Genomic DNA, 24,697 nt, shown 5'->3' with positions numbered 1-24,697 from the left:
GGGGTGAAAAGAAAAAAAAAAAATCACCAAAGCAGGGTAAGAATGCCAGCCCTTCCAGATTCCTGATCAGAGCTCTCCAGACAGCACCACTGCACAGAAGTTGGATACCTCAGGCATGTGCTGCTGCAGCCCAACTGTTTGTTGTAATTTGGTTGTTTACAGACATCTGCTCTAATCAAATCTGAGCCAGATCCCCCCTCCCACAGTACCAGTTGTGTCACTGCAGGAGTCAGGGAAGAAGGAAGTTGGTGGGAGGAGAGTAGCTCTCTGATCCAAACCATGGCTGCTATAGGCAATTCAGCAGAGGGGGCATTCTCTCCGAGTAATAATGCTGCATTGCACATCGACAGCACCTTGCAGGGATACCAAGGCATACCAAAGCAGCTGCAGTTCAACCGTCTCTGTGTTATATACAGGGAAACTGAGGCACGGAGAGCAGCAGTAACTCACCCAAGGTCACACAGCAGTTCAGTGGCAGAGCTGGATGGATACTATGGCGATGAATGCTGTAGAAACCCATAAGGTAGATAGATAGAACCCAGTAGTCCTGATTCTAGAATATGCATTACGCCACACAGCATCCCCCAAGAATCCCACTTCGTACCTAGCAGAGCCTGTTTGTCCGAGGGGCGGGAAGTAGGGAATCTAGTTCTACAGTTCCTTACAAATATTTACTCCTGTAGATAGCCAGAGGGTGGGATAAGGCCCATTGGTTTGGAAAGTCCCTGCCACAACTGCTAGGTACTTGGAATGTAACACAGTCAGGACTGAAAGGGAGTCCGGATGATGTCTGGTAGCATTTAGGGATTTATGTCTGTTGAGCCCAGTGGTCTGGAACAGATGGGAGCAGTACAGTGCATGTCACTCAGCAGGAGCAGAGCTGGGGGGGAAACTGAAGTTAATCTATCAGTGATTAGCTCAAACCGATGTAATTTTTAACTGGAAAACAAGAAGGCTCAAGGCCCAGCACTGCCCCTCCCCCTTGGAACTCTGACTAATATTTAAACCTGCCTCCTGTCCAGGCAAATCACAAATGTAACTCGCATTCTTGGCGGCCTCTGGCGGCCAAAGGGACGAACTTACACGTCTGCAGAACATCCCCGTACAGTAAATCAGTTCACTCCTGTCACCCTGCATCGCTCATGACACACTACGTCAAGTGTTGCCAAGGCAGAAAGACCTACCTGTGGAGGGCCTTTTTGTTTAGGGACAAAGAAGGGGAAATCCCCATGGAGAAAGATGCAGGAGCCTGGACATCATGCAAAAAAGCCTTCCCATGGAGTGCTGCCTTCCGTGGAAATATACGCATGGCTGGATGAAAGAGTCACTTTTTCCCCACAAAAAGACAAGGAGTACTTGTGGCACCTTAGAGACTAACCAATTTATTAGAGCATAAGCTTTCGTGAGCTACAGCTCACTTCATCAGATGCACAGAATCAGATTCAAAATCCAAAGGGCTCATTTCCAGCCCAGCTCCGGCCCAGGTCTATGAGGAGTCAGCGACAGTCCACAGACCCAGGATTGCCAACCTCAAGAGATCACAAATCATGAGTCCCACCTCAAAAAACTCAATTAAAAAAAACAAAATTACTGTTTTTTCAGTCAGCCTTTTGATTTTTGAATCTCCCACCCCCGCACTTGGTGTCTATGTGTGACAATCAGTGTTGCCAACACTCCCAAATGTATTGGTTAAGATAATTTGGCCCCTGCTACAAGAACTCTCACCCCCATGTCTGCCTGTCCTGTGCCCAGCAATCAATCCTGTCCCCCAGACCCCACCCAGCAGATCAGCCGCTCCATCCCACTGTTTCAGGCCCCCCAAAGTCATCTCTACTCCTCCTGGATTCCTCTGCCCGCCCTCTGGCCTAGGAGGGTTGCAGTGGAGTGGGGCAGGTCTAGGGGCTCCTCACCTCCTGTGCTCAGCACTTCTCACTGGAGGGTTAGGGGAGGAAGGAACTAAGAGCTGTAGCACAAGGCCGGGGCAGAGGAAGGTAAAGACCCCCTAAAGCTGGCCTCCCTCCAGCCTAGAAGCGGGGAGGGGAAACGGAAAGTTTTAAAGGACAGAATTGCTACGTCCAAAGGATGGGGGGTCCCAGCTAGCAACGAAAGCGTCAAGAGATTTTAAAGAGTCTCTTTGTGAGATATAGAGGAGGATTGGACAGGGCAAGCAGAATGGAATTAAGGAAGTGGAAGGAAAATGCACAGAGTGACGAGTGAGTTTGACTTCAGCAGATGGCATGACAAGGAAAAGACTAATAGGATAAGAACAGTCCACATTAATTCAGAAAGTGAGATCAGAGAGTGAGGTCTGAAAAGGAAGGTGGAAGAGTTTGGAGGAGGAAGCTGTGGACATCTTTTTCCTGAATGTTTAGGCCATTTCTGGAGACAGCACCTTGCAAAAGACTAATCCATACAGTTAATTAGCATCTCTGCTTGAGAACATTAGGAACAGGTTTAGCTATCAAACACATACAGCTCAAGCACATGGAAGCAGTTGGGAAGGGAGGCAGCTAGCTAGTGCAGAGCCACAGAGATCAGTAAATAAGGATCAATTTTGTTTAACGACCTGGAAGAAGGAAAGTGCAGTTGGCTGGTGGAATTTGCTGATGTTAAGGCTGGGAGGGAGGAAGGGAGCTTTCAGTAAAATTCAGAATGATTTGGTCACTACAGATGATGTTATTCAATATAGAAACAGACACGGCAATGATGCTAGGGACATACAATGGAGGGAAGGGAATAAACAGATCCACAAGACGATATGCTATGAAACACTGAGGAGCAGAAGAATCAGGAGGAGTGGCACATAAGATCTTAAAACCTTTGACACAGGCTGCGAATGCAGTAAAAGAACAAAAGAACTGCTAGGTTACATACAGGGATGGGGAAATGATGCTACCCCTGCTGGAGGGATTACCCAAGCCTCTCAAGGAAAACTCTCTGCCCCCCTGGACACAGTGGGGAAAACAGAGCACAGAAATTGAGATAATTCAGAGAAAAGGGCAATGGCTGTAGTCCAGAGGGAAAGGGATCCTTAAAGCCCTGCATTCTTTGGGAAAAAGAAAAGGAGTACTTGTGGCACCTTAGAGACTAACCAATTTATTTGAGCATGAGCTTTCGTGAACTACAGCTCACTTCATCGGATATGAAGTGAGCTGTAGCTCACGAAAGCTCATGCTCAAATAAATTGGTTAGTCTCTAAAGTGCCACAAGTACTCCTTTTCTTTTTGCGAATACAGACTAACACGGCTGTTACTCTGAAACCTGTTCTTTGGGAAAGAAAGCCATCCTACTCCCATTTAAATCAATGGGGAAACTCCAGTGAGAAGCAGGATAGGCCATTAGAAGAGAACTCACTGAGGTGTATGAAATTCTGTGGGGACTAGACAAGACATGGGCTGCAAAATTGTTCAAGTCAGTGTCAGAGACAAGAAGCAGACAGAGGACATGAACTTAACCTAAGAAAGAAGGACAATGGAAAATAACTTAGGCAGAATGACTTTATATGGATAGTATTTACTGTATTTACCATGTGAGATAAATGGTCCCACCAGGGAGAAAAGAGGAGACACTGATTAAACCTCTTAACACTTCTGTGGGGTAAGTATTATCCCCTTTAGAGAGATGAGTAAAAACTGAGACATAAACAGTTAAATGCTTTCTTCAAAGATCTTTCAGTGAGTCAGTAGCAAAGCTGGGTCCGGAACCCAGGAGCCTAGAACCATGTCTCTCTAGTCTAACATTTATTAAACCTACTACCCAGATACTGGATTTGGAGAAGATGTGAAATTTTTGAAGAGGGAGAGGAGAAAAAAAGGCACAATTCAAAGGAAAAAATGTGTCCCCCTCCCACTTTGCTGGGGTTCAGACGGAGAGAGAGTGAACTAAGTATTATTTTTGTGCTCTGTGGTGCTTAGCTATTTTTAGTAGGTCATCAGGTTCAAAGCAGAGAAATCTGCAACCACAAGAGGGAAAATCAGGGACACTGCAGTTTTTTTAAAAAGCAGGAACATTTAGTCTTTGCAATATGCTCATGTGTTTTCTTTTCTCCTTCATGGTTTCAGTAGTGTTCCTGATAAGTCCTCACTGGTGCTGTTTACAGGAGCAAAGTACAGACTATTCTAGTTCACACACACACACACACACACACACGTTTTTCGGATTGCTCCATACAAACAGGAATCCACCCAACCTTCAGACCTGAATTAACTTCACAAACAACCAGGCCTAAAAGAAGCACATGTGGGGAGTCTTACTTAACCAAACCCAAAAAGAGATATCATTTCTCTGCAGCTATGAGGGGTCACAACGTTGCTGAGATCTCTTCTCTGGATTTGCTGTAACAAGCTGCATTGTATCAGTAGCCCTGGGCATATCAGATGTAATGCCCCTTCCTCTCCTGATGACACCCTAGCTGACTGTTGCCTAGCTATACTCACAAACAGATCCCCAACAGGAGAAGAGCTGCAAACGCACCCAGTCCAGAAGGAAAGCACAGCTGAACTTTTTCCACATTCCTCCCTCCCCTGAAATATTTAATGGATAAATCAGAAAGAGGTGTAAAGCAGGCATTTCAGAAGTAACCTTTTTTTAATTTAATCCCATACAAGGCTTTTTCTATGCAGTGCACATGACCCACGGGTTTTATCCCCCTGGCAGCTTTGGACAGTTATATATTTATACACACACACACACACACACACACAAACAACTTGTTCAAGTTAATAGCATTCCTGTGCTATTGAGTCAAAAGGAACTCCACAAACAGGGGAATTTTTTTGGGGGGGAGGAGGGGGAGTGTGGACTGTACTGAAAAAAGGATCTTTTTTAACAAAAATATTTGTCACTTAAAGCTGTGTTTCCTTCAGTGCTTATATTGGCAAGCCTGATTTAGCCCTGATTTCACTGGAACTTAGAAACCTGAAGGCAAACAAGGGATGGGTAACCTGATCCTTGCACTAGTGTTTGGCCCAGGGAGGATTAGCAAGACTGGGGAAGCTGACATTCGGGACTACGTTGACATTTATGAAAGTTTCAAGAGTGTGGTGGGTGTTGCTTGGCAATTCGTAGGTAGATAAGCAGAGCCAGCTAGCAACTGCTGGGGAGGGTGTCGAGGACTGGGCATGAACAGGGCTGTTACAGCAAAGGTAAGGTCTAGTTTAATTCCCACCATAGATTATTGCTTGATTTACAGATTTGTATTTTTTTAAAATGTAAAGGCACACAAATCACAAGGCCTATCAGTACAATAGGAACGCAAGGTTGTCAAGACCTGATAATCTCAAAGTGAAGGAGGTGTTGAGAAGTCATTAGTGAGGCTGTGAACATCTCACTGAAACACAACAAAGCCCTTAATTGCAAGAGGGAGAGTCTTTAAAAACGGTCTTAAAACTAATCCAAAAAGCAGAAACTCCAAGACTTGTCAGGTCTGCAAATGCAAAGGGTAAACTCTGGCTTCTTATAGACTTAACTGTATGATATATCTCTTTCCTGGGGCTAAGTATACCTTGTGACAATCTTTATACATCTATAGTTTTATGTCTTTCCACTCCTTTGCTGATGGTTTTATAGAGCAGTCCTTTATACTGGGAAGACTATCATCACAGGGTTATGCAATCACCATTAGAGAGTAGCTGGTACCTTCTTCCACTTCTGAGTTTGCTGCAGCTGATACAGTGAGCAAGGCCAAGACTGCCCTGAGAACTTGGAGGGGGAGAGAGACAGCTGCCAGGTCAGGGACTGAGGCTAAGATTTACCACCACTGGAAAGAAAAGGGCATCTGCAGCAGCAGAACCTGGTGGGCACCGCTTGGCTCATCCCTCCTCCCGCTCTCTGCATTACACTCAGAATAGCCACATTGCAGAGGAGACTAAGCATGAGGGGAGAACATTTGTATATATATATATTCAATGTTAGCAAATGGGAATATATTTGAAAGGGTGCAATCTTGAAACAACAAAGCCCCCTTGCATTCCAAAGGGCAGGGAGAATGTTACTGTCAGAGCAGCGCTACGGGGGTGGGCAGGTTTATTAGTGAACCACAGCTGAGCTCCCTCTTGCGCCAGCTGGGAGGGGAAGACCGAAGTGCAGTGACAAAGGAGGCAGAACTTAATTATTCCTAACAATAATAGCACCTGGCACTTATGTAGTCACTTTTCAACTGCAGGTCTCAACGTGCTTTACCGCAGTCATTATTCTAATCCCGTTTACACATGGGGACAGAGAGGCACAAAGGTAAAGGATAGAATTTTCAGAAGCATGTAAGTGACTTAGGAGCCTAAGGTTGTGTCTACTCCAGGAGCAGTTTACCAGCATAGGACTACAAGTACTATCCCAGCAAAGACCTAGTGTGGACACATCTGTACTGGCAAAGCTGTGCTTTATACCAGCATGGTAACTCCACTCGCCCATGAGCAAAACAAGCTAACCCAATCAAAGCGTCGTTTTCCTAGTACAGCTGTGTGCACACAGCAAACTTTTGCCAGCACAGCTCAGTCAGTCAGTCAGGGAATCTCAGACTCCTGATCAACAGAGCTATGCTGGCAGAAGGCTGTAGTATGGACATAGGCTATGTCTTCACTAGAAATGCTGCAGCTGCACCCCTTTGATGCAGACCCCACTACAGCAACAGGAGGGGATCTCCATTGTTGTAGTCAGTCTACCTGCCGGATGGAAGGTGGATGGAAGAATTCTTCTGTTGCCTTAGTGCTGTCTACACCTGGCATTAGATCAACTTAACTACATTGCTCAGAGGTATGAATTTTTCACATCCCTGAGTGACGTAACTGGGTCAACTTAACTTTTAAGTATAGACCTGGCCTAAGTCTAAGACCTGGTCTAGGCCTAAAACTTAGATCAACCTAGATCAACCTAAAACTTAGATCAAACTTAGATCAACAGGATTTAGGTGGGAAGGCTATGACAGATTCAGAGGTGGCAGTGGGAGTGACCCATGTAGCAGATGACACAATGAAGATGACTGGATGTGGAAGCTGTGGTATGTACATGATCCTGGAGGGGGCACCTGGTAAGAGTTTTGTCTGCATGAAATGCCGTCTGATAGAGCTGATGGAGGAAAAGATCAGAGGTTTGGAGATGCAGGTGGAAAGTCTGGTAGAGTTTAGGAAGGGGTTTGAGCAGATTATGGAGCAAAGACATGAGGTATCTGAAGGGAAAAGCTCAGACTTGCAGATGGAAGCAGGACTAGGGAATTCTGAGGGGAGACTGGGTGAGGAAAGCGGTCAGTGGAAGCATGTGACTAAAAGAACTAGGCAGAGGAAAAGACGGGCTAGTGAAGGAGAAATAGAGCTTCAGAATAGGTTTGCAGAGTTGGAAAATGAAGAAGGGGCTCAGCAGGTAGTCACTGAAGGTGACAGGGCAAGGAAGAAGAGAAGAGCGGTTAGTCCTATAGGAAAAGGGGAAGAGTTAATGGAGATTACACCAAATATGAGCCCCAGGAGGATACAGGATGGGTTAAAAAGGATTACAAGGGAGAATGGGAATGGAAAAAACTTGCAGCCAGAGGGAACAGGGGATAGACTGGAGAATAGCACCATCACTAGGAAAAGGCAGGTCTATGTGATTGGGGACTCTTTATTGAGAAGAATAGATAGGCCTGTAACCAGAGCTGATCCAGAAAATAGGAGGGTGTGCTGTCTTCCAGGTGCTAAGATACGGGATGTAGACCTGAGGTTAAAAAGGATTCTAAAGGGAGCGGGAAAGAATCCCCTAATTATCCTTCATGTGGGAACAAATGATACAGCTAGATTCTCACTGGAAAGTATTAAGGGAGACTATGTTAGGCTGGGGAGGACGCTTAAGGAAATTGAGGCTCAGGTGATCTTTAGTGGGATTCTGCCTGTTCCTAGAGAAGGGCAACAAAGGTGTGACAAGATTATGACTATCAATAGATGGCTTAGGCAGTGGTGCTATAAGGAGGGCTTTGGGATGTATGGCCATTGGGAGGCATTCATGGATAGAGGACAGTTCTCTCGGGATGGACTTCATCTGAGTAGGGAAGGAAATAGACTTCTAGGATGGAGGCTGGCACAACTGATTAAGAGAGCTTTAAACTAGGAATTTGGGGGAGATGGTTGGGAGATGTCCAGGTAATCTCCACGCCAGAATTTAGCATAGAGTGGAAAGAAAATGAAGTAAGAGTGGATACAGCTGTAGGTAGGAGGAAGGGCAGTGTAGATACAAGTCTAATAGGTTATACTGGTAGTAAAATAACCGTGCCTAATAGGGTACAGAATGTGAGTGAGGCCAAACAGCAAAAATTAAGATGTTTGTACACTAATGCAAGGAGCCTAGGTAACAAAATGGAGGAACTAGAGTTACTGGTGCAGGAAGTGAAACCAGATATTATAGGTATAACAGAGACCTGGTGGAATAGTAGTCATGACTGGGCTACAGGTATTGAAGGGTATGTGCTGTTTAGGAAAGACCGAAATAAAGGTAAAGGTGGTGGAGTAGCACTGTATATCAATGATGAGATAGAATGTAAAGAAATAAGAAGCGATGAAATGGATATGACTGAGTCTGTCTGGGCAACAATTAAATTGGGGAAGAAAACTATTAGAGCCTCCCCTGGGATAGTGCTTGGGGTGTGCTATAGACCGCCGGGATCTAATTTGGATATGGATAGAGCCCTTTTTAATGTTTTTAATAAAGTAAATACTAATGGAAACTGTGTGATCATGGGAGACTTTAACTTCCCAGATATAGACTGGAGGATGAGTGCTAGTAATAATAATAGGGCTCAGATTTTCCTAGATGCGATAGCTGATGGATTCCTTCAACAAGTAGTTGCTGAACCGACTAGAGGGGATGCCATTTTAGATTTGGTCTTGGCGAGTAATGAGGATCTCATAGAGGAAATGGTTGTAGGGGATAATCTTGGCTCAAGTGATCATGAGCTAATTCAGTTCAAACTGAATGGAAGGATTAACAAAAATAAATCTGCAACTAGGGTTTTTGATTTCAAAAGGGCTGACTTTCAAAAATTAAGGAAATTAGTTAGGGAAGTGGATTGGACTGAAGAATTTATGGGTTTAAAGGTAGAGGAGGCCTGGGATTATTTTAAATTAAAGCTGCAGAAGCTATCGGAAGCCTGCATCCCAAGAAAGGGGAAAAAATTCATAGGCAGGAGTTGTAGACCAAGCTGGATGAGCAAGCATCTTAGAGAGGTAATTAAGAAAAAGCAGAAAGCATATAGGGAGTGGAAGAAGGGAGGGATCAGTAAGGAAAGCTACCTTATTGAGGTCAGAATATGTAGGGATAAAGTGAGACAGGCTAAAAGTCAAGTAGAGTTGGACCTTGCAAAGGGAATTAAAACCAATAGTAAAAGGTTCTATAGTCATATAAATAGGAAGAAAACAAAGAAAGAAGAAGTGGGACCGCTAAAAACTGAGGATGGAGTGGAGGTCAAGGATAATCTAGGCATGGCCCAATATCTAAACAAATACTTTGCCTCAGTCTTTAATAAGACTAAAGAGGATCTTAGGGATAATGGTAGCATGATAAATGGGAATGAGGATATGGAGGTAGACATCACCATATCTGAGGTAGAAGCGAAACTCAAACAGCTTAATGGGGCTAAATCGGGGGGCCCAGATAATCTTCATCCAAGAATATTAAAAGAATTGGCACAAGAAATTGCAAGCCCATTAGCAAGAATTTTTAATGAATCTGTAAATTCAGGGGTTGTACCATATGATTGGAGAATTGCTAACATAGTTCCTATTTTTAAGAAAGGGAAAAAAAGTGATCCAAGTAATTATAGGCCTGTTAGTTTGACATCTGTAGTATGCAAGGTCTTGGAAAAAATTTTGAAGGAGAAGGTAGTTAAGGACATTGAAGTCAATGGTAAATGGGACAAAATACAACATGGTTTCACAAAAGGTAGATCGTGCCAAACCAACCTGATTTCCTTCTTTGAGAGAGTAACAGATTTTTTAGATAAAGGAAACGCAGTGGATCTAATTTATTTAGATTTTAGTAAGGCGTTTGATACTGTGCCACATGGGGAATTATTAGTTAAATTGGATAAGATGGGCATCAATAGGAAAATTGAAAGGTGGATAGGGAATTGGTTAAAGGGGAGACTACAACGGGTCCTACTGAAAGGTGAACTGTCAAGTTGGAGGGAGGTTACCAGTGGAGTTCCTCAAGGATCAGTTTTGGGACCAATCTTATTTAATCTTTTTATTACTGACCTGGGCACAAAAAGTGGGAGTGTGCTAATAAAGTTTGCAGATGATACAAAGCTGGGAGGTATTGCTAATTTAGAGAAGGACAGGGATACCCTACAGGAGGATCTGGATGACCTTGTAAACTGGAGTAATAGGAATAGGATGAAATTTAATAGTGAGAAGTGTAAGGTCATGCATTTAGGGATTAATAACAAGAATTTTAGTTATAAGCTAGGGACGCATCAACTAGAAGTAACGGAGGAGGAAAAGGACCTTGGAGTATTGGTTGATCATAGGTTGACTATGAGCTGCCAATGTGATATGGCTGTGAAAAAAGCTAATGTCGTCTTGGGATGCATCAGGAGAGGTATTTCCAGTAGGGATAAGGAGGTTTTAGTACCGTTATATAAGGCACTGGTGAGACCTCACCTGGAATACTGTGTGCAGTTCTGGTCTCCCATGTTTAAGAAGGATGAATTCAAACTGGAACAGGTACAGAGAAGGGCTACTAGGATGATCCGAGGAATGGAAAACTTGTCTTATGAAAGGAGACTCAGGGAGCTTGGCTTGTTTAGCCTAACTAAAAGAAGGTTGAGGGGAGATATGATTGCTCTCTATAAATATATCAGAGGGATAAATACCAGAGAGGGAGAGGAATTATTTAAACTCAGTACCAATGTGGACACAAGAACAAATGGATATAAACTGGCCACTAGGAAATTTAGATTAGAAATTAGACGAAGGTTTCTAACCATCAGAGGAGTGAAGTTTTGGAATAGCCTTCCGAGGGAAGTAGTGGGGGCAAAAGATCTATCTTGCTTTAAGATTAAACTCGATAAGTTTATGGAGGAGATGGTATGATGGGATAACATGGTTTTGGTAATTAAATATTCATGGTAAATAGGCCCAATGGCCTGTGATGGGTTTTTAGATGGGGTAAGATCCAAGTTACCCGGGAAAGAATTTTCTGTAGTATCTGGCTGATGAATCTTGCCCATATGCTCAGGGTTTAGCTGATCGCCATATTTGGGGTCGGGAAGGAATTTTCCTCCAGGGCAGATTGGAAGGCCCTGGAGGTTTTTCGCCTTCCTCTGTAGCATGGGGCATGGGTCACTTGCTGGAGGATTCTCTGCTCCTTGAGGTCTTCAAACTACAATTTGAGGACTTCAATAGCACAGATATAGGTGTGAGGTCTTTTTTAGGAGTGGTGGGTGAAGTTCTGTGGCCTGCATTGTGCAGGAGGTCAGACTAGATGATCATAATGGTCCCTTCTGACCTAAATATCTATGAATCTATGAATCTAGATACATCGCTCAGGGGTGTGAAAAATTCACAGTCAAGAGATGTAGTTAAGCCAACCTAAGCCCTGGTGTAAAAACCGCCTACCTATCCCCTCTCGAGGGGGTGGATTAAACTACAGTGACAGAGAAATTCCTCCAGCCCCTGTAAGAAACGTCTATACGACTGTGCCGCAGAGGCAGAGTTACAGGGTGGTAACTGTGCCTGAAGTGTAGACATAGCCTCATTGTCACGAGGAACTTAGGGGCCTAAATCTCACTGAACATCAGTGGGACTTAGGCTCCTAAATGATTTAGGTGCTTTTGAAAATTTTATCTAAAGTGACTAGTTCTGGATCAACTAGCGAGTCTGTGGCAGATGTGGGAGTAGAACCCGGGAGCCTGACTCACAGGTCAGTGCCTGTGGTGACCAGATGTCCTGATTTTTGGGTCTCTCTTATATAGGCTCCTATTACCCCCCTCCCCCACCCAACCCCTGTCCCGATTTTTCACATTTGCTGTCTGGTCACCCTAGCAGTGCCCCGTCCCTAAAGTCCATTTAATCTCAAAATATTTGATTTGCTGGGGTTTTTTAAAAAAAATTCTGTAGTATTTTCTATTCCAGTCAACTAAAACTGATCACAGGCCAAGAACTCAGAACGAATATCACAAACCCTTACGCCTCACCCTCCAACTGATCCCACCCACTCCACTGCATTTACTTTCTCATGTCCTGCTCACCAGACAGCTGCCTCTCTGTGCAAGCATCGCCATGGCTGGATTGGGATGGTAAGGGTATTGTGCCAGTCAGGGAAGAGGGCCCAATAAGGGCAGGGAAGGGGCGGGCTTAAGGCTGCACAACAAAAACCATCACTTCAAATCCTTCTAAAAATCAAAGGAGTACAGCAACCCAGAGCTTGTGCTCTGTCTCGAACAGGATAACTCCAGCCACCACCTTCCCTGGCAAATGCCTCCCAGGATGGGCATGCTTTAGATCCAGACTCCCGGCCCATAGCCTGCCTTGGACTTCTGGAAGGACCCAGCCTCATTTGCTGTTACTTGCCGCCTGCTAAAAATGATCTGGAGCAAGGAGCCAGCTTTCCCTTTCTCCGCCCTCCTCCTCCTCCTCCTCGTCCCTGACCACACTGGGAGGGATCCAGTGTCAGCCTGCAGCTGGCATTGCAGCTGGCGTCCAGGCAAAGAAAGGGAGATTGCTGCTTGGAGGCCAGAGGGCTCTGGTTTCCAACAGTTTATTAATAGCAAATACACACTCCCATGCTACACCCACATCCAGTCCAGAACACGAGGAACTGGGCTCCTGGAGAGAAAGGTGAGAGCTAACAATTGTAAATTGGGGCTGTGCTTTTCCCTTGTCTGGGACCAGATGGGGTAAATGGGGCAAAAGTGGAGGGGTGGGGACGGGTCTTCCCTGAGCAGAGCCACTTTCACCGTTCATGCTGGGATTAACCCAGAAAGTCCAGCAGCTCTGCTCAGGATGTAGGGCAGCAGGGCTCCTGCAGGCAGGAGCTTCATTCATTTGACAGGGTTAGAAGATCTGCCAGGATTTTGCCTTCTTCAATACATGCAGGTCAGACTACCAGCCATTCTGGTCTGTGCTGAAGAATGTGTGGTACTTCACCACAGGACGATAAGGAAGGGATGTTATGTGCCAGGTAAGAGACTCCTTGTGCGAACTGGAGGGAGGGAGAGGGAGTCCACACACACACACAAATGAGAAGAGGGGTGGCATGGTGCGTGGATGTGAATCTCTAAACCCAGATCTGGAAGGGTGGGACTGCAGTGTGTGGTCTTGGGCAGTTGATCAGTTTCAGGATTAAATCCTGCAACAGCAGGACAGGTGTGGCAGGGGTTATTTCCTGATTTTAGTCCCACACGTGCAGATGAGCACCAAGGGGTTCAATTAGCCAAAAAGTTGATAGTACCAGCTGAAAAAGGGCTCTGCTTTTGTCATCACCTTTTCATGATTTTTCCCCTTCTCCCTTAGGAAATAAGAGACACTCACCCTGCTTCTGAGGCTAGGGATGTGTCATGAATTCAGAAAACTGCCTTATTTGGAAAGAGGGAGCGTATCCATTAAAATAATCTGTTCTCTCATCTTAGAACTGTTTTAGTGAACAGTGGGGAGCGCTGTTATTGTGCCAGCCTACGCTAATTTATTTCTAGGTGACTAGACGTTAGCTCAGATCCATGCTGGCAGCGAGCATGCTTTCTTCCTCTCTGACTCTACTCCAAATTGGGTGTGGTTGTAGCTTCCCCACCGAACATATTCTAGGGTGTAATTTAAAAAAAACAACCCAACAATGTAACAGCCTTTTTGCAACAGATCATTCTCTCCTCACGACCCCAAAGCGCATACGTTTAGACTAGTTATGACTGAAGCATTTTGTAACAACGTGCACTGAGGACTTACACAGATTGTAGTGGATGAATGATCAGCTCACAGCTGCAGAGGCAAGTTAAGAATCCCTCCTGGGAAAGCTGAAGCTTCTCTACTCTGTGTTAAATGTTGTATTCCATCCTCAGCCATCTTGGAGAGCCTGGATGTAGTCTAACAGCACATTCCCTCCCTCGGAGGCTGTGTCAGCATGGCAAAAACCAGGCAGGTTTTACTGAAGAAAGAAAAAAAAAAATCTATAGCTTGGCAGTACTGTATAAACCGCTGTCTGCCTGACATTTTGTATACGAGCTCTTGATGCAACAGCATCTAGTAAAAGCCTCTCATTTGACTTTCTATCATTCTGAGGAGTAAATTCTCTCCTAAAAATAAAAGAGATACAGACTTAGCACGTATAGTCCAGTCACAGCATGTGGGAGAGGCAGGAATACACATCGATTATTATTATTTTGTATTACTGCAGCACCTCAGCATCCTAACCAAGGCTGGGAACTGTGCTAGGCCCTGTACAAACACAGAACAGAAGACAGTCCCTGCCTCAAAGAGCTTTAATTCCAAAGGGCTCGTCTACACTTACATTGTATCGCGCTCAAACTGGCTGCGCGCAGGGGGGTGAAAAACCGTGGAGGTGGATTACCAGGAGCGCTGGGAGAGCTCTCCCCCAGCGCTCGAGCGTGACCACGCTCACACTTCAAAGCGCTGCCGCATCAGCACTTTGAAGTTTCTGGTATAGACCTAGCCTGACAGAAATATAGTTTGACAAGCAATAATATGAATCTAGGCACGTCCACTGCACCCATCCCTACAGCATCTAGCCACCAGCTCACGTGTCAACTACGGAAGAAAAAGAGAGATGGGTTTCCACACCCAACCTCTATCAGTAAACACCTTCACTCATGTAAACAAAAAAAGTTTAGCTGAGTGTTGGTCTAGGGGTACATGTGGCCATAGTCAGACATCCAGTAGGATTCTCTGTACTTGTGGCGCAAGGCAGTGTGAAGAAACAGTGAGTAAATGGATCAGGATCATTTGGTCTAGTCCCTATGAAGCAACAAGGAGGGATCAGAAACAGTGTCTTACTACCGGCAACCAGGAAACAAAAAGGATATAGCTACCTCGGTATTTACAACGCAACAGTCACCGTAGTGTCTATGTGCCCCGGTCTCAGCCGTCACTCACTAGCCACATCCTGCCACGGGATAACGGTTTGCATCAGTAGTGAAGTTTTACTACCTGACCAGCTATCGCAGTGCAACTTTGCAATGTATTGTCCTGGGCTGTTTATTCTGTAACTCCCTGCAGGTCCACTGGATGAAGAAGTGGCTGTACAGTTCTGGGAGGCTGGAACTTCAGCTGGTTTTCAAATTACTGCTACAAATCTCTTCTTCCCGGTCCATCCGAGCCAATGTCACTTCTTATTTCTCAAACATCTTAGATTTTTTAAGGGCAAACTTCTTGTAAGACCATGCACAATGCATCAATACCAGCCAATACTGTCGCCTTCATGCTTGAAGCGGCTTGTGAATTTTAGAGCATGGTTTCTTGTAAAGGACAGGAAGGGTGTCTTACTTGTGCAAAGGCAGCTAAGAGCAGCAGAGATGGGGCTTTGCAGCAGAAGCAGGTGCTTAGGTTAACACACCATTAATGTTCCTGGTTCAGGGGAACCAGTTTGAGGAACCATTCCTTAACATTTCGGAGAGGGAAAGGGAAGGTTGAAACTCGCAGTGAATGTTGTTCTGATTCACACTTCATCTCTCATCTCCAGAGACCTGATGGCAGATTCAGAAGCCCCTTTGGAGCTGCATGTGGATGATACAGGTACATCCTTAGAGCTCGAGGGAGATGTTACAGATGCCCCGTTGGAGCCTGAAGTTGCACATGCCCCCTTGGAGCTACATATGGATGTCACAAACGCCCCCCTGGAGCTGAACAACACAGATGCACACTTGGAGCAGCATGTGGATGGCGCAGACGCTCCCTTGGACTTAGATGTTGCAGAGTCCCAGACTCTCAGCATTGAGGAGCTAGGAGAGCATTTCCAGGAATGCATTGAAGCAGTGGAGCAGCTGGAGAAGGAGAGAGATAGCCTCATCCAGGAACTCACGCTGCTCCGGGAACCTGCCCTTGAAGAAATCAGACAAGCTCATGAGGAGATACTGGCAGCCTACAGACTGCAGGCCAAGGGGGAGCTGGAGCGGGACAATCTGAGGAACGAGATCCGACAAGTCAAGCACAAGCTATTCAAGGTAACCAGAGAGTGCGTGGCTTGCCAGTACCAGCTGGAAACCAGACGGCATGACATGGCCCAATATGCAGTCTATCGGGCTGAACTGGAAACCAGGGTCAGCCAGCTTTCAGAAGAAATATCGCAGCTGAGAGAGACTTGTGAAAAACAGAAGGAACAGTTCAGGCAGCGCCTAGAAATGCCCCAATACCGGGGGGACAGCCATTACTTGCAGGAGAGCCGAAGGCTTTCCATGGAGTTCGAGAGCTTTGTGGCAGAGAGTCGCCAGGGCCTAGAGAAACACTATGAGCCACAGCTTGTGTGCCTTTTAGAAAGGAGAGAAGCCAGTGCTAAGGCTTTGCAACAAACACAGGGAGAGATTCAGGGGCTGAAGGAGACACTGCGACCACTGCAGGGAGAGGCCAGCAGGCTGCGGCTGCAGAACAGAAGTCTGGAAGAACAGATCATGCTCGTTAAGCAAAAACGGGACGAAGAAGTTCTCCAGTACAGGGTATGCTTTACGGGCCTATAAAATAGTTTAAACACCATTCTAGTATAGGCCTAGTCTGTGCTGCTTCCTTGTAGGTGGTCTGGGGCTCCTGGATTCAGCAACTGCATGCTACAGTGATTGGTGCTAGACAAGTACCTTACACATAAGAGTTGGGAACAGTCAGACACCCTCTACTTGCCGATACATTTAGTAGCCCAGAAAAGACAGATGTCCCCTCTCCTTTATGGAGGCAAGGCAAAGCAATGGCAGCTGCTAGGTAGGCAGAAAAGAGGTTAGAAATAAAGAGGACACCAGGCGATATTGCTATGGCTTCATCACCATGGGCAGCCAAAGGGAATATTCTTCTAGTTTAACCGGATCAGTTACTGATCTCCTCTTCAGACATGAGGCACCTAAATAACACCTCCAAATAAAGCCAGTCCCTACCTAGCACACTGTGTGAAACACAGTGGAGCAGAAATAACTTTAGCTGTGTTACTTTAAAAGCAAATATTAATTAAGGGCCTACAGCACACCATCATGAGTTTATCACATGCATGTTCATTGTCAAGGAGTTCGTTTAAAGCCTGCGAAGCAGTGTAGTGCCCAAGCTGTTGATTTTTGTACTTGCAGCAGTTGTCTTATGTATTTGTATTTAAATCAGATGTCCAATACAAGTCCTGCTAAAAGTTTTGGTTTTTTAAAAGCCTCCAAGCTTTGACTGACTTATTAGACACAATGAAACAGATCCTCTGTATAATTTAGTGAAACTCCATTGACTTCAATGAAGCGACACCGATTAACACCACCACAGGATCTGACCCTCTCTCTATTTAGATTTGTCCCAGGAGAACGTGTCTATGTATACTGGATACACAGGCATAAAGTGGGACCAACAGGACTACAACACTACTGCATATCCAATATACAGACACACACTAGCTTACAGGTATGTAACACACTCCTGCAGATTTATTTCTGCCTTAGAGACATGCATGTTCAAATACCACAGAGATAAGCACATCAAAACAAAAAGAGAGAGATGTATCTAAAGAGTCCAACTTGCAGCACATCACATTTCTGCCTGGGCTACTCGAGAAGCACCTATTAGCTTCACTTTGTGCTGAATACAGCAGCTCCTCTTATAATGAGCGAGGTTCTACGAAGACACTAGTGTTCAGAGTACCCTGGTCTGCTTCTGGGATTAGTTCCAGGTGCTGGTTAGTTTATAAAGCCTTAAATGGTTTAACGCCTGTTATTTATCTTGTCACCTTGTTGGCAGGACACTGGGCTGCTAACTTGGTGAGCTTCAGGCTGCTGTGTAAGACACATTGGAATTGCCCTCACTGGTCCATCATTGGCAAAGCCAGAGAGTGGATGTCAAATATCCTGAAAATGTAAGCCTTTGCTAGCAACTGGTTTGAGTAACACAAAGGACCAGTTGTGGAGATGTTTGGCACCATTATAAATGCCTAAGCCAAACACACTGTTAATACTAAACTACTGATGTTGATGGGAAGAGCTATAGACCACTCTCTATTGTTTCAAGTAGGGCCATTTTCCCCCCATAGAGAGAAAAATGATTTTCCTCCAAATTCCCATACTGGATTAGACCAATGTCCCATCCAGTCTGATATCCGGTATCCTCCAATGGCCAACATTAGAAGCTTTAAAGAAAGATATAAACCTTCATTATGGCTACTTATGCAACAACCTGCTCAGGGGAATGGAAAGGAGAGGGAATTTCTTTCTAAGCAAATGCAGCTAATAGTTGATTTATGCCCTGAAATGTGAAGGTTTATGCCTCTTAAACATTTTTTATCCCAGTTGGTGCAATAGCAGATATTACTCAGATAAGTGACTACTCCTTCTCTGAATCTTACTAAGTTATTTGCCACATTCTTTTAGCACTGTTCCACAGGTTCAGTGAGTTGTGTAAGTTTCCTTTTCCATTCTAAAATCTGCTGCATTTCCTTTATCTTGTTCTTGTATTAGGACAGAGGATAAACAGAAACCCCCTAGCTGACCCTGTTTCTATACCTTATCATATTTACCTCCTCTCTAAACATAATAGTCCAATTCTAATCTCTTCCTATACAAATACTTTCCCTGTCTTTAAACAAAACACTTCCCCTAGTTTTTTCTATTTCTAGAATATGCTTTTTGAGACCAAACCTAAACCCACAAAATTCAAAGGGGAGAATGTACTGTCAAGGTCTATAATGGCAGACTATTTTCAGTATTGTTCTCTCTGCTTTTCTTAACATCGCTGTTAATAGAGTCTATGCCATCTAGTAAATGAAGCTGGTGCTCCTTTACGAGTAAAAGCCTTTCTGAATGCCCAGATACAGCTGTTTACCTAACATGTTGGGTCCCAGTGAAAGCACTGCCTGGCTGACTTCCTCATGCATTAATAGTACAGTAACAGTTTCAAGTACTCTGCCACAGGGTTGGGCTGTCTCCCTTGCCACAGGTTATCTATAAAGACAAGAGAAATGTCCAATGTTAAGCATTTCTCCCCCATTTTGTAAGGAAAGGAAAAGCAATTAAATACCTGCAGAGTGCATTTAGATGAAGATGATCCACAACATTTACCCCCATTTCACTTTACAGCTTTTCAGCTCAATTAAAGCAAGCCAAGGCAGCCAGTGGCTTCTAAAACTGGACTTGGATTTCAATCCCTATAGCCTTTCTGAATGCTGCTGTTGAAAAGCTTTTGGCAAGTTCCCCATATCATGCATGAAGGTAACAGATGCTGCAGGCTCTGTATGAAGAGGACAAGCCATCTATGTCCAGATCAGCTTATGACTTTACATCAACTTTTCATTTTAGATTTTTCTCCCTATTCAGCGCTCTGAAAGGACAGGGCTTGCTGAAAATTGATTTGGATGATCTCCCCACTATTTCCACATCACACAAGAACTCAGGGCATACTTTCTCCATTAATTTCTTCTTCAGCTCCTGGAAATTTTACATGAAGATAAAAATACAGATTAGATCTCTCTGAAACACACAATTTTCCTGTTTGTATTACACCTCAGTTGTTGCTTCTTGAGGCACTATGAGCTGAGAAACATCCCATACATACAGATGAGCCTAGTGAACATGCATTAGCACATTCAGCCAAGAGCAGAACTTCCTCCCTAGGCAAACTAGGTTCCTTATCTATACCGGGGAAATCAATCAATGGGTGGCGCTAGCCATCAGTATAGCTGCAACTGTGCAAACCCATAATGTAACCAGGCAGACCTGCTATACTGATGGCTGTAAGCAGGGCAAAACCTCTCCCTTCCACCCCTCCCCATGAAAGCAACACTAAGAGCTGGTTAACCTTCATCTCCCAGGCACTGTGTTTCAGAGTTACACATCAGACATATTCTTTGTCCACAGGAACAGGTGGAAGAGATGGAAGAGAGGCTAAGGGAGCTGAAAAATGAGGTCCAACTTCAGCAACGTAAGAACCAAGAATTAGAAGAGCTGAGGACCAGCCTGCACCAGGAGCTATCTATTTACAAGTCAGTTTATTTTTTAATTTTAAGTCGTTCTCAAGGGCAGCCTTAGACTTTGGTTGAGTAGGAGCCTAAGGTTCCTAGTTCCTATACAAGCAGGGGGCCAAAGTAGTACTACTTCGATGGAAAGCACTTACTGTACAAACTAGGCACAATACCATTAGTGTCAGCCAGAAAGGGGAGGGACTGGAACTCAAGTATTTACCAGAGAGCAGGAGGAGATGGATAGAAAGTAAAATGGATAGACCTTTAACAACACAGAAGGCTTGTAGTGGGGGCACAGTTTTCCTGGAGGCAGCCCCAGTTTTGGAAAAGTTTGGGAAATGCACCAGTGGATAGTCTCCATCACCACAAGCAAGGGGAGGAAATTCCCCTTCTAGCCAAGATACCGCTACTGCTAATTTTTCCTCAGGACGCCTCATCTTGTTACGGGAATACTCCACAATGCCAAGAATTTCAAACAAAAATGCATTGATTTGCATCAGTACAATCATTGGTCTCGCTTCTCAAGGTTTTCACTTTGAGACATCTTACCCCTTCCTTGGGCTGTTCAGGCTCTGGAGGTGTTTAGTAATTTTCCTTTTTATTGTAGCATTCATTTCCCCCACACTTTTTCCTTTTGTACAGTTTCAGAAAATATTCCCTCACTCCAGAGAAATATCATGTTTTCCTCAGACTGCCAAAGAAGGAGTTAGTTGTATCCACCCTTTAATAGATTCATAGATATTTAGGTCAGAAGGGACCATTATGATCATCTAGTCTGACCTCCTGCACAACGCAGGCCACAGAATTTCACCCACCACTTCTGCAAAAAACCTCACACCTATATCTGTGATATTGAAGTCCTCGAATCGTAGTTTAAAGACTTCAAGGAACAGAGAATCCTCCAGCAAGTGACCAGTGCCCCATGCTACAGAGGAAGGCGAAAAATCTCCAGGACCTCTTCCAATCTGCCCTGGAGGAAAATTCATTCCCGACCCCAAATATGGCGATCAGCTAAACCCTGAGCATGTGGGCAAGATTCACAAGCCAGATATTACAGAAAATTCTTTCCTGGGTAATTCAGATCCCACCCCATCTAATATCCCATCACAGGCCATTGGGCCTATTTACCATGAATATTTAATTACCAAAACCATGTTATCCCATCATACCATCTCTTCCATAAACTTATCAAGTTTAATCTTAAAGCCAGATAGATCTTTTGCCCCCATTGCTTCCCTTGGAAGGCTATTCCAAAACTTCACTCCTCTGATGGTTAGAAATCTTCGTCTAATTTCTAGTCTAAATTTCCTGGTGGCCAGTTTATATCCATTTGTTCTTGTGTCCACATTGGTACTGAGCTTAAATAATTCCTCCCCCTCTCTGGTATTTATCCCTCTGATATATTTATAGAGGGCAATCATATCTTCCCTCAACCTTCTTTTAGTTAGGCTAAACAAGCCAAGCTCCTTGAGTCTCCTTTCATAAGACAAGTTTTCCATTCCTCAGATCATCCTAGTAGCCCTTCTCTGTACCTGTTCCAGATTGAATTCATCCTTCTTAAACATGGGAGACCAGAACTGCACACAGTATTCCAGGTGAGGTCTCACCAGTGCCTTGTATAACGGTACTAAAACCTCCTTATCCCTACTGGAAATACCTCTCCTGATGCATCCCAAGACCGCATTAGCTTTTTTCACGGCCATATCACATTGGCGGCTCATAGTCATCCTATGATCAACCAATACTCGAAGGTCCTTCTCCTCCTCCGTTACTTCTAATTGATGCGTCCCTAGCTTATAACTAAAATTCTTATTAATCCCTAAAAGCATGACCTTACACTTCTCATTATTAAATTTCATCCTATTACTATTACTCCAGTTTACAAGGTCATCTAGATCCTCCTGTAAGATATCCCTGTCCTTCTCTAAATTGGCAATACCTCCCAGCTTTGTATCATCCGCAAACTTTATTAGCACACTCCCACTTTTTGTGCCGAGGTCAGTAATAAAAAGATTAAATAAGATTGGTCCCAAAACCGATCCTTGAGGAACTCTACTGGTAACCTCCCTCCAGCCTGACAGTTCACCTTTCAGTAGGACCCGTTGTAGTCTCCCCTTTAACCAATTCCTTATCCACCTTTCAGTTTTCCTATTGATCCCCATCTTATCCAATTTAACTAATAATTCCCCATGTGGCACGGTATCAAATGCCTCACTGAAATCTAGGAAAATTAGATCCACTGTGTTTCCTTTGTCTAAAAAATCTGTTACTTTCTCAAAGGAGATCAGGTTGGTTTGGCACAATCTACCTTTTGTAAAATTATGTTGTATTTTGTCCCATTTACCATTGACTTCAATGTCCTTCTCCTTCAAAATTTTTTCCAAGACCTTGCATACTACAGATGTCAAACTAACAGGCCTATAATTACCTGGATCACTTTTTTTCCCCTTTCTTAAAAATAGGAACTATGTTAGCAATTCTCCAATCATATGGTGCAACCCCTGAGTTTACAGATTCATTAAAAATTCTTGTTAATGGGCTTGCAATTTCATGTGCCAATTCCTTTAATATTCTTGGATGAAGTTTATCTGGGCCCTTCTGAAGGGGTATCAGATAGCAAAGACTTTAGGACACTACAGATGTAGGCCAGATTATTCTGAATCACAGGTTTCAAAGGACAACATTTTCAAACGTGAATGATCAATCTTAGACTCTTAAGTCCATATCTGCACCTAAATAAAAGTTGCCTAATAGTCAGAATTCCTGGATACTTACACATGCTGCAGGTGTTCACCACTAAAAGTTAGGCCACTTAATATGGATTGAGATATCTAAATAAGAAACCTAAAATTGGGCACCCACATTTGAAAGTGTGGGTCATCTGCTCCTTTGCCTGTGGCCTACATGTCAACTCCATTCTTCTCTCTGCCATAGCAGTAATTCCTCGTTTGTCACACTCTGTGCTGAGGATAAGCTGATCTGCATTCTGGAGGCAAATCTCAGTTCTACATGCTTAGTTGGCGAACCTGGTTGCTATCCAGTGCTATTCCTGCACACCTTGCAGCACTAGAGTGTTCTCCATAAATAAAGTCTTCCTCCCATAACTCTCCAGATCATTATTTCATAGAATTGGTGGCCTAAATTTACTTTATTCCCTTGCAGGGGCTGCTTAGAAATCTATGGTCATCTTTGCAACTCAGAAGAAAAAGTAGACCAGGACTGACTCATGGACTTTCCTTATTTTATCAGAAAATAAATGCAGAAGAGCTCAATGTGAAGGACTGAGGTATCTGCAGTGGACACTTACTTTTCCCCTCTCCCTGCTCACCCCCTCCTAAATAATGCATAGCAACTATTTAAAGTCAGGACTACCAGACAATCATTTGCTTGTTTATATTTCTTGAGGTGCTGCTCTGTTGATCTTCTAGCACGGTAGAAAAGAATAAAGCTGCTGTCCTCCAGGAGGGCACAGAAAAGTACACTTGTACTAAACAATGAACATATAAAGAGGAATGATAGCTGTTTTGCTGTGTGTTTGGAAAGCATATCAATCTTGTTTTGTAGGTGGATCGTATAAGCTTGCACAGAAAGGGTCATATAGAAAGCCAATTTTTTTTTTGTTTCAAAGAAACACTTCAGAGAACTACTGTTGTTGCACCGTAAACAGGATTGTTTCTTTTGTAGCTCAAAAGAGGACTGCTGTATTGTGATATGTTCTAGTAGGGTCCATAAACTGAGTTCCCAAACAAATTGTTTCCACTTTATATAAAAATCTCACCTTGAAAATAAGGATTCAGGTTTTAAAGGCTGCTTGTATATCCCACATTCTGCCTCATGGAGACTGCAACATGCTCACATGATCAAATCAAAACAGCTGTAAATTTGTTCACACGTTAACAATCATCATAGGATGTAGACCTAACAGCCTATTAACAATTATTAGGGGGATTTAAGACCCAGGCCTGGTCTCTATCTAAAACTTAAGCGGACTTATGTTGTTCAGTGGTGTGGAACTTTCACTCCTGAGGGTGACTTAACGGACACCGCTAAGCCCCTGTGTACACACAGTAGGTCAACAGAAGAATTATTCCATCAACCTAGTTACTGCCTGTAGGAGGAGTGAATTAACTACAGCAAGAGAGAACCCCCTTCCATCATTGTAGCACCACAGCATCTGCAGTGTAGAGACAGCCCCACTCAAAGCACCCGGGGAGATTCAGACTCTGAGGTGTAATTCTGAAAGGGGTTACTACAGTCTGCTCATGCCTTCTTGAAGGCCAAGCTTTACCTTAATGTTGAATGAATCAGAACCACACAGCCTTATATAAAAAGGTAATCCATGCTACAAAACCTTGATTTTCTGACCTCATGAATATCAAGGTTTGGGACTCTTCCCCCACCCAAGGCTGCCACACCATTAGAACTTTGTCCTTGAGAGGGTGTGAACAGAAGAACTTTCTGAAGGCTAAAATTATGGATAGCTCTGTATATGTACTCTAGAAGGAATGGGCAAGAGAGCACCCTTCATTCCTCCCCTAATACGACAGCCATGTTTCGGCTGCAGGGGGCACAAAGAAGATGCTACATGATACTGCTGCCAATGCTA

The 24,697-nt window shown here is 44.1% G+C and overlaps 1 protein-coding gene across 1 annotated transcript; it reads left to right on the top strand.

Moving 5' to 3' along the window:
- Positions 1-12,346: 12,346 nt before the first annotated feature.
- SYNC (syncoilin, intermediate filament protein) lies at positions 12,347-23,844 on the top strand. The gene is made up of 5 exons (XM_073317753.1): positions 12,347-12,797; positions 13,056-13,140; positions 15,649-16,618; positions 19,988-20,112; positions 23,254-23,844. Exons 2-5 carry the CDS (start codon positions 13,091-13,093, stop codon positions 23,312-23,314), a joined length of 1,206 nt encoding a protein of 401 aa, XP_073173854.1. The 5' UTR covers positions 12,347-12,797; positions 13,056-13,090; the 3' UTR covers positions 23,315-23,844.
- Positions 23,845-24,697: the final 853 nt, after the last annotated feature.

Source organism: Lepidochelys kempii, chromosome 19, assembly GCF_965140265.1.
Source record: "Lepidochelys kempii isolate rLepKem1 chromosome 19, rLepKem1.hap2, whole genome shotgun sequence".
Classification (NCBI taxonomy): Eukaryota; Metazoa; Chordata; order Testudines; family Cheloniidae; genus Lepidochelys; species Lepidochelys kempii.
The sequence above is the reverse complement of the archived record's forward strand: the minus strand, read 5'-3'. Positions and strand labels throughout refer to the sequence as shown.